At 40.5% G+C, this 11,065-nt stretch overlaps 1 protein-coding gene across 1 annotated transcript in view; it reads right to left on the minus strand.

Annotated features, from left to right (window-relative positions):
• The window catches only part of LOC126182063 (uncharacterized), an 85,724-nt gene extending 76,707 nt beyond the window's left edge, over positions 1-9,017 (minus strand). The window contains exons 1-2 of the mRNA XM_049924820.1: positions 8,816-9,017; positions 2,565-2,793 (exon numbers count right to left, since the gene is read on the minus strand). Of these exons, the coding sequence (XP_049780777.1) occupies positions 2,565-2,793; positions 8,816-8,877 (291 nt within the window). The 5' untranslated portion in view covers positions 8,878-9,017. The remainder of the gene's footprint in view (positions 1-2,564; positions 2,794-8,815) is intronic.
• Positions 9,018-11,065: the final 2,048 nt, after the last annotated feature.

The following is an 11,065-nucleotide window of genomic DNA, read 5'->3' on the forward strand; positions in this document are numbered from 1 at the left end:
AAGATGTTCAAAATTCTTGGAAAAATGGGTGTAAGAACCAAGAAGGACAATAACAACGGAAGACCAAGAATGATGTGCTCAGATTAAAAAGATTGTGAGACAAGGATGCAGTCTCTTCCCTCTCCCCTCCCCCCCCCCCCCCTTTCCGGCTGTTCAATCTGCACATCAGAGAAGCATTGGAGCAAATAAAAGTTAGGTTCAGAGTGATATTGAATTCAGGTTGGAAGAATATCATGGTGACATTTGTTGATGACTTTGCTACTCTCAGTGTAAGCACTGACAATTACAGGGTATACTGAATGGAACAAAAAAAAAAATCTATTGAGCATAGAATATGGACTGAAAGAGCATTTAAGAAAGACTTAAGTAATGAAGAGCACCAGAAATGAGATTAAATAAAAACTTATCACCAAAATTGGGAACCACAAAGTAGATAAAATGAAGGAACTCTGCTACCTTAGAAGCAAAATCACACAACAGATGAAGCAAGAACATGAAAAGCTGTCTAGCACAAAGAGGGCACTTCTGCCAAAACAAAATCTAGTATCAAACATAGAATTGAAGCATCTGAGATACAGTACTATAAATAAATGTATGAGACTGGCGACTTACCATCTGACTTTCGAAAAAAATATCATCCACACAATTCTGAAGACTGCTGACAAGTGTGAGAATTATCATACAGTCAGCCTAACAGCTCATGCATCCAAGTTGCTGACAAGAATAACACAGCACTGATGAACCGTACAATGAAGATAAAAAAATAAAAAAGGGTTGAGAAGTGGCATTAAAATTCAAGGCAAAAGGATACCAATGATGTGATATGCTGTTCTTTGCTATCCTGAGTGAAAGTGAACAGGAATTACATGATCTGCTGAATGGAATGAACAGTCTAATGAGTACAGAATATGGATGAAAATTAAATAGAAAAGACAAAAGAAATGAGAAGTAGCATAAATGAGAACAGTGAGAAACTTAACATCAAGATTGATGGTCATGAAGTACATGAAGTTAAGGAATTCTACTATCTAGGCAGGAGAATAACCAATGACAGACAGAGCAAGGAGGACATCAAAAGCAGACTTGCACTGACCAGAAGGGCACTCTTGACCAAGAGAACTCTACTAGTATTAAACATGCTTCAATTAATTTGGGGAAGAAATTTCTGAGAATGTACGTTTGGAACACAGCATTGTATGAAAGTGAAACATGGACTGTGGAAAAACCAGAACAGAAGAGAATTGAAGTGCTTGAGGTGCGGTGCTACAGACGAATGTTAAAAATTAGGTGGACTGATTAAGGTAAGGAATGAGGAGGTTCTGCACTGAATCGGAGAGGAAAAGAATATGTGGAAAACAGTGACGAGGAGAAGGGATACTACATCAGGAAATGACTTCCATGGTGCTAGAGGGATCTGCAATGGGCTATTGTTGTTGGTTTACTGTTGATTCTGATAACGACCCTATCACCGAACTGTTCACAGTAAGTCACTCTCTGCCCTAATTTATTATTCATAACGAATCCTAATCCATAGATATCAAGATGATGGGACTGGACTGATTACATGGCACACGGAAATGTTTGGACTGCCATTCTCCCCGCACTTCATGTGGGAACAGAGCAGAAGAAACCCTTATAACTGGTACAATGGGGCATACCCTCCACGACACACTTCACTTCATAGTGGTTTGCATGAATATAGATAGTCATTAAAAGATACAAAGACATAAAACATATTTCTGCTAAGAAAACATAGCAATTTAGAATTTTAGTTTTCAAATATACTCGAGTACAGAATCAGCTTAACCAGTCTGCTTCTTATTTGAAACCAATAAACTTAAAGTGAGACAGTCTACAGTCATACCATAATGTTTAACTATAGAAGGACTACATACAATGAAATGGAGACTCTTATCAAACTAAAAGCACCTAAAAACACGGTACTTTGAGTTTACAATGAGGAGATGGCTGTGTCATCCCCCCCCCCCCCCCCCCAAACCCCTTCTTCTTGGATCAGACCATTTGCAACTAATTTAAAACGTCACCAAGTTATGTAGAAACCACCACAGGGGTCATCCCAGTCATGTTTTTGGTAACTAAATCTGACACCTGTTTCCACAACAGTATAGTCTCACTACATAAGTTTCATTTATTGCATCATTCACAAAATTTTAATCTGAATGACTTGATCAGTAAATTTTGTGAAAACAACTTTTTCTTCACAGTTACACCAGTGATCCTAACTAGTGACATTCTCCTATTGCTTCAGCTGTTGTAAATTGCTCACCAGAATCCAGCTATTCAAAGACAAAAGTGCTAAAATTTATCAGGTGTGGTAGCTTTAGAAGAAAAACCAGTTAAGTACACAATTGGTAGTTATCACTTACCACCTACCAACTGTCGATCTAAGGAAAGTGGTATTATAAACCCTAGACCGGAGCAACTAACAGCTACATACTTAAGATCAGTTATTAATTATGAAACTGTAATATCAACATAAATTCTCAGGCAAAAATTAAATAAGTAAATAAAAACAAAAATCTCTCTCTAATATTATTCCATACCATAACCAGCTTAAGACTTATTCCAAGTTCTGTGGCCAGATCCTGCCATCCAGGTGTCCGGTCATCCAATGCAAGAGAAAGTTCTCCACAGATATTCTTTCCAGCAGGTGAAAATAGCCAACCAACGTGTATATATTCAGTAGCTGACAATAACTCTCCGAGGAATGGGCCAATAGGGGTAGGCCGCAGGATACTATTCCTTTCATATTCCAATTGTTCATTTCTTGAACTGAAAAGAAAAAAAACAGTCAATAAATAAAAACAAATAATCATCTCGTCTGTTTTTCTACTCTATTCATACATCATTTGTAGAAGTATTGCAAAAATGGGAGAGGAGAAACATGACATCAAAATAGTGAATCGTCAGCAGTGAACAATATCAACTCAATGATAATAAAAGGGGCATGTCAACCAAATTAAAACTTATTGGAATGTAAAGAGAGAATAGTAGAGAGGGAGATTTCAACAGTTGATAGTGGGTGGCAAGTTTTCCAGCAGAATACTAAACAACAAGACATAATTAAGTATAAGGATTTTTGCAGACAAATAAGAACTGCATTCATTCAATATGAGTTCCCAAATGAAGTGAAATTTGCCGTTGCTGAGGTTGGCTGCAAAAGTGACATTTTTCATGATGCCATGTCAACAACTACCACCTACAGGGGACAGGCAGATTAATGAGATACTGTACTTATTTGGGAATGGTTTATTAATAACGGATTGGATCCCAATTTGCCCATACTTCAGCTTTGATTCTTCTGGGAATACTGGCACATAATGTTTGTATAGTCTCATTGGAACACTATGCCACTCTTCGATCAGAACTTCTTCTAACTCCTGCACTGACAAGGGAGCCTGAAATCTGCTCAGGAGTCTGCACTCCAATACCACCCACAGGGGATCGATAATGTTCAAGTCCAGGGACTGTGATGGCCACGGAAGATGCTGCAGTTCAGTTGCATGCTCTTCATACCACAAGTGCACTGTCCTGGCTGTGTGAATCAGTGCATTATCGTCATGAAATATGGTGTTATTGTTGGGGAACAACATTTGAATCATGGGGTACACCTGCTCACCTAAAATGTTCACATAATCGTTGGCTGGAGTAATGATGGGACCAGCAGAATACCATGATATGGCTGCTCACACCATCACTCTTCCACCTCCATGCTTAACCGTTGGAATCAAGCAATCAGAATTGTAGATGTCTTTTGGCATTCTCCAGATATAAACCTGGCCCAGTGTTGGAAATGACATGTTTCCACTGATCAGCCATCCAGGATTTACACTCCTGACACCATGTTTTACGTTTCTTTGCCTTGGTGGTTGTCAGTAATGGTTTCGGTACAGCATCTCTCCATGAAAATTTGCTCTATGGAGGTCTCTGCATACAGTGTCAATAGATACAAGATCTCTAAGATGACTATTGAGCTCTGCTGTCACATTAGCCACCATAGTTTTGTGTTGTTTTGACAATTTGTGTTAGCGTACGACGATCTCTGTCATTTAGTTTTGATTTGCATTCACTATTACATTTACATGATGATGTCTTTCCATGTTTTGTGTAGGCTGTCATGACTGTTGAAACATTTGATCTTGAAACATTCAATACATTGACTGTCTTGGTTACTGATGCCCCAGCTAATCGCGCCCCCAAAAACTGCCTTCTTTGGAACTCTGTTAGGTCTTTCATTGCACGCCGACCTCGGCCTCTGAATGGAAACATGAAGTGCGCAACACTCAAACAACCTACTCTGATACCTAGCCCGTACTGAACTCTCACAGTCCAGCACCACACGTGCCTTACCTGCTTTGTTGACCATCAAACAACCATCCCATTACTATCACTCTTCACATTATTTTGCCTATCCCCTGTAGTTCCTTTATTCACAATATTTTCTAGAAGCTTTGAGAGAATGAGGTAGCCAGACATTATTTGAATTTCACAAGAACTACTCCACTAATTCAGCTTTCTACACATTCACTAACCTGAAATAGCACAAACAACACACACTACCAAATGCAAACAACATATTCACTGCAGCTGTGATACATCAGACCTCTAGCAACTATGAACTACCTGGTGTACAGTTATTCAAAAGTGATAGAGCAGTGCTATCTGCATAACATTTTGATCTCTTAACAGCCAAGATTTTTAATTCAACTTCCACTGCACTAAAGACATCAAGCCAGTACAGTTTGCCTCTAAATGAAAGTGGAAGAAACTACACTGGAATTAAGTGAACTTTGAGCACCAGGTTCTGATCTACAATTGCAACTGAGGCACTGAATTTTGAAAGCCTGGGATGCAGACTGGTAAGCTACCACATTTACAAACAGATGCTGATTAATGGAACAACATATGCCCAATAGACTTCCCTCCCTATCAGCAAGATTTGGTTAGTTTGTTGGTTAGCTGCTGGTTAAGGGACTAAATAGTGAGGTTATCAGTTCCTCGGTCAAAAGAAATGTCATCTGGAGTTAGTGATGTCACCCGGAAATTTGATTGAATTATAAAAGTATGTAGGAGTGGTAAAACTGAGGCCTCGAACCCAATATTGATGCCACAGCTGTGGAATAATTTAAAGATACATAAAAATGTATAGGTTGGGTAAGTACATAGGTCATAGCACGTGAGGGCTCCTCCAGGGCTCATCTGTGGTGAGAGAAACCCCACCCGTAACTGATCCCGCACCAACCCACTTAGCGTCAGAGACATTATAGAGTATATTATGCCTCCTATCCAGGAGATTTGTAACAGTAAAAGTGAGAACATCAAAAACATAATAGAAATCGGCTGAAGCAACTGTAGTAAAATAAATGAGTGAAATATAAGATTAGTACATAGTTGGGACCAGGCGAGTATCCTCAGGGGCATGTGAGGCTGCCATCCTTCCACACAGCCATCCTACCCATGAACCATTATAATTGCCGTGTTATAGAGCTGAACAGCATCCACTATTTATCAGAGTATAACTTGTAAAATGGGAAATACAATGCAGCAGAGAAAAGGGACTCACCCCATCTGAAAGCCATTAAGAGTAAAAGAGGGAGCTTGCCAGCTGGCAAAGGAGGTAGGGTCGAAATCCTCCAGACCTAGCATGTGGCAGGAGATCCCCAACCCTCCCTGCCCCACAAGTAGTATAAAACATTATATCCGAGAGTAAAAACCCCTTTCATAAAGAAAAATCAGCAACCAGTTCAACTGTCTGAGTCGACCACCAAGATTGGAGACAAATAACCTGCTGAACCATAGAGGGTCAAAGGAGGGGACACTTCACCAGGATGTGAGCTACCACCTCTGAGGCTCTACAAGCACAACATATAGGGGTGGCTCATTATGTTACCTTAAATTATAGGTTAATCTGGGGTGACCAATACACAGGCGACATAACAGTAGACTGCTTCTGGGAGGAAAAGATGGAGGCGGACAATGCAGCAGGTGCCTTCTTGACAGAGCAGAGTGGGACACCCAGTGAGTACTTTCTATGGAGGTTAGTGTGAAGTTCTAGCAGAAGGTCTCATGGCACTTTCCAATTCGTAATTCCATCGGAGAGCAGGTGTTAGTGGGTAGAAGTCCATTGCATGGAGAAAGAGCTTGATATGTTGGCTGAATATAAATTTGTCAGATGGTGATCACATAATTGAGCATGTGTTGGTACCATCCCAACTAAAGAGGGAAGCTTCTGGCTTAAGCAAGTATACAATCTATGGATTAGTCTGGAAGATGCCAATGGTCAGTCTTACTGCACAATGATGGACTGGGTCTAACACCGTCAAAGCCAAAGGTGATTCTGAGCCACAAACCTGCAACCTTAGTCCAGTCAGGACAAGATAAAGGCCAGGTAAATCTAGAGGAGAGCAAATAAGCAGAAAGTGTAAAGCTTTTGTGTGCAGCTAGTATTTAGTTGACAAACAGAAGGCAACCATGTCAGCACTTTATCAGAGAAGAGGTCCAAAGATCAGGACTGTGCAACGAAGTCCAAGTGCTGGATACCCAAAAAGAGTTCTAGGTCAAGAAGGACCATAATGTGATGACAGAAGTTGATGAGGTGTTTCTGCAGGAGAGCAATGGAAGCCATGGGAAAGGGGCTAAAAAGAGGCCCTTCAGATGGCACCTTGCAACTAATGCTCAGCCAAAGCTACAAACTGAAGATTGTACCAACTCTAACCCGAAACAAGCATTGGGATAAAAGCGCACAAATAAGAATCAGTAGGGACTCTCACAAGCCCCAGTTTTGGATTGTAAGTAAAATGTGATGGTGAAAAGCAGCACTTTAATTCTTGCATAAGCCAAAAAAGTCTGCAATGATTAGCTGGCATTTAGAAAAAAGCCTATCAGACTGATGTTTCCAATTTCACCAGATGGTCTGTTGAGGATCACCCTTCCCAGGAAACATACTTACAGGAGAAAAAATGGCCACATGATCTGAGAAACCAACATGATCATCAGACTACCATCCTTTCAAACATTTTTCGGAGCACAATGGCAAGGCCAATAGGGCAGTATCTGTTGACGGACATGAAAGTACGAACCAAAAGGTGACAACAAAGTGGCCATTAACATTACATCACTGCTCAAAGCCAACAACTAGTGTTGAATATTCCTCTTGATCCTGAAACTACACAGAATCAACACAGATTCTGAAGACTGGCAGCCTGCTCCAGAATGACTGACTGATGTAACTGGACTGCAATATTCCAACTAACAAATTTATTTAATTTGAGAAAAAAAAAATGAAAAGCAAAAGCACCTCTAAGTGAAAGTTGTAAGATGTGCTTACTGAAGAGGTAGTCATTTGTGGGAAAGACTTAAGAATTCCATGACAAATATCTGACTAATGAAATCAAGGTGAAGTTGTAAATATGATGGATCTAGATCAGGAAGGGAGGCAACAAGTAATTTGATCATGTGACATGCAATAGGTACATAAAACTTTGTAGAAGGAAAGAAGGTTAGTGATAACGCACCATCAAATATGTCATTAGAGAGAGTAAACAAGTGGACGTAATACAGTTGACCTAAGAAACATGTAAAAAAATAACTGCAAAGGAAAAGAAAGCATGCATATAATATACTAAGCATAACTGAAGATTCGAGCAACAACCATTTTTGGTGTAACCTATAATTTTATGTGTTTGGAGGCTTAATATTCACTTAAAGGTGGAATGGGCAGTGTTTTATCAGATGAGTTAGTGTCATGACTCGCTCTAATACATGTAAAAACAAACAATTTTATAATCTCTCAGTTACAATCATTTCATGTCATGTCATGTCATGTCACACCATTTCACACTGCAGAACATATGAGCTAAAGAATTAAATCCATTTTTTACCTTTCGTCAATTTCTTGCAATCATAACAACTATTAGCTAACTCTCCTTAAATCCAGTAAGGCTCAGTGGCTGAATGGATGAGTGTTAAACTACAAATTCAAAGGTTTGCAATTCCATTTATGGTCGGTTCTACGATTTTTTTTTTTCTGTCACTTACTGATCCTTTCATTTCTTTCAGTGATTTGCTAAGATGTTTGCCATGTCCCCAGAGACAAGGTGGGGTATGTTAGTTCAATGGTAGTAGAAAGAAGTATTCCACCTCCTAAAGGACCAGTGTTCAAACCATTATTTTGGTTGATGACAGGTGTACCTAATTAAAAACTAACATGGGTGTAACCTCGCATGTAAAGCATTGGTAGAATTTAGTGCTGTTTGTCCTGCCAGTTGATGCGATGTTATCGACTTTACAGCACAACTGTAACACTAGAGTGTGATATTGCACCCTCACCCCCTGAAGTCTTGGTTGTGAGGACAGAACTATCTGTAGCGTAACCAGAGGTTTAAGTTAGGTTGGAAAGTGATAATCTGGTTGATGATTGGCGAAATCCAACTGATGTGAATTCCAGATATGGGTTGTATTAATGCAACAGCCTGTACCGTGGCCTAACGTTTACGTCGCGTCATGCATGAAGCATTTTTCATAGTTAAGACAAACCACATGGTAAATTCTAAAAACTTACACAGTGGACAACTCACCAATGAATAATTTGATGCATTTTTTTGGCACATTTATCTCAAAAGAACTATGTAACATTTACAAAACAATAACGTACCTCTAATGAATTTGACAGAAAACATGAAAGAACGTCTACTTTTCGAAAACAATATTGCTACAGCACCAGCATCTCAATTAACTATTTCGACGCTATCCGTAAAAATCTTTTCACATTACATTATAAATAAAGTATTATTACCATAATTGTTGAATCGCTTGTAACTTTGCAGGTGCGTTACGGTCGATTTCCGCTAAATCCATGTTTCATACATATATCTCTTCACTTCTATGACACAATCGCCTTCACTTCCTCAACTGCAAAGGTACACATTAAAGATAAAAACATACGTTTTAGCAACTGCTTGACGTCCAATTACATCACTGCGTGCAATTTACATATCCGCTGACACGAACACACACGGAAAGAGCCGAAGCTTTGACAGTAGGTGTGCAGACTTCCTCCTTGAACCCGAACGGGAACGTGCAATTGCAAATATGACAAATTAGAGTAAAAGCTGCATGCAATCAGTGGTAAAAGAGCCACCAATACAAAAAGAATCTGAAAAAAACGTAAATCTTTTTAGGCATAGCCAAGAAAGCAAAGTGAAATCGTTCCACAATTAGGCGTGCACGGGTTCAACACTCAAGGGCGTAATTTGATTTGGCTCGAATGAGTTTATTGTAATCAGGAAATATAACGACTGCTGAGCACCTCTAGAGTCGTTTTAAAAAATTGATTTTTGAGCCACTTAGCACTGAACCATGATGTGTGGATCACGTCAGAAAAGACAGAATTTGAGTATTTCCAGAAATCCAGTGACTAGAAGCAAGAGACAAGTTGTTGTTTAATATAAGAAAACGAATGGATCGTATCCATATCGGCTGTAAAATGCATGGTAGAGAAATGGAAACTAGGCATCGGAAGGAACACCAAGTGCACTCTTTGTGCGTACCTGGCGGTCTCATTCAACATATCGAAGAGGCTATTCCGGCAGCAATTGACGGAAATGGGTGAAAAGCATTACAGGATGTGGCGCACTTGGAGCAAACGATCCCTGTCGTCGGGATTCTTGGATCATTCTACCGACTGGCAGAGAAGACTGAGAGGACCAACCTCGCTCACAGAGTTTCAACGAAGCTCATAATCTACATCATTGTCCCCTAACACATTAGCGCCCTCCCTCCTGTTCTGAGTCGAATGGAAGGCTTGGACCAGAGACTACGAAGGTTATTTGACAAGCCAGGCCTTGACTTGATAGACTTTCGCTATAGGTTTGATAACTGTAAGGTTCCCATAAATGGGTCAAGTGTGCATCAGAGGCTGCTACCCAGGTAACTGACGGTGTGTGGGTGCACACAAGATTTTGATTTTGAATTAGGTGACTCTCCATCTAGTCCAGATAACGATTGCTCTAGAAGACGCGAAAGTATCTGGGTAAAAGCCAAAAAATTGTCACTTCCCTTCCACAGGCGTGAGTATTAACACCTAGGGGTTAACTGCAAACCTGAAGCTGCCAGCAGTGAGATTTAATTGACCTTACTGGAAGTGCCTTTATCCCCACATGGTATTGCTGTACTGGTCGACGTCAGAGCCATCTTGCTACATCTGTGACCTCCCTTTTACCCAAGTATGCTTCCTGCAGAGTGCTTCCTTCATTGGGCCAAACAGATGGAAGTCGGAAGTTGCGAGATCTGGGCTCTAGGATGAATGAGGAGGAAGCGTCCAATGAAATTCTAAGAGCTCCTCTCAGGTGCACGACTTGTGTGAGACCCTGCATTGTCATCGAGACATAGAAGCTCGTTTATATCTTTGTGGTGATGAACGAGCGTAAGTCGGTTCTTCAGTTTCCTGAGAGCAGCACAATACACTTCAGAGATGATCATTGCATCATGATGGAGGACAACAAACAGAATAATCTCTTCAAAGTCCCAGAAGACCATCACCGTTACTTCACTGGATGAACGTGACGCTTTGAACTTTTTCTCCGGAGGAGACATGGTGTGATGCCACCCCGTGGATTGCCATTTTTTCTGGTTCAAAGTGAGGAACCTATATTTCATCGCCTGTGATGATGTTCTAAAAAAATTGTCACGATCAACCTCGTAATGCACAAGAAATTGCACACAGATGGTCCTCCATTGCTCTTTCTGTTCTTGTGTTAGGGGACGAGGAACCCAGCGGGCATTCACCTTTGAGTATGCCAACTGATGCACGAGTGTTTCAGCACTACCACATCTACGTGTACAAGATGTTATTTGTCGTCCACCTCAAATGGGAGTGTCCGTATGTTCCAACATTGTAGGATGTCACAGCTGTGTGCAGCTGGCTGGCATGCAGGGGATCTGACAGGTTTGTGTCACCTTGGTATAATGATTACAGACGTCTCACCCACGACTGACCATGCTTTTGTTCAGCGCCATATCTCTGAAGACATGTGCCAAGTGCCTA

Source organism: Schistocerca cancellata, chromosome 1, assembly GCF_023864275.1.
Source record: "Schistocerca cancellata isolate TAMUIC-IGC-003103 chromosome 1, iqSchCanc2.1, whole genome shotgun sequence".
NCBI classification, from domain to species: Eukaryota; Metazoa; Arthropoda; class Insecta; order Orthoptera; family Acrididae; genus Schistocerca; species Schistocerca cancellata.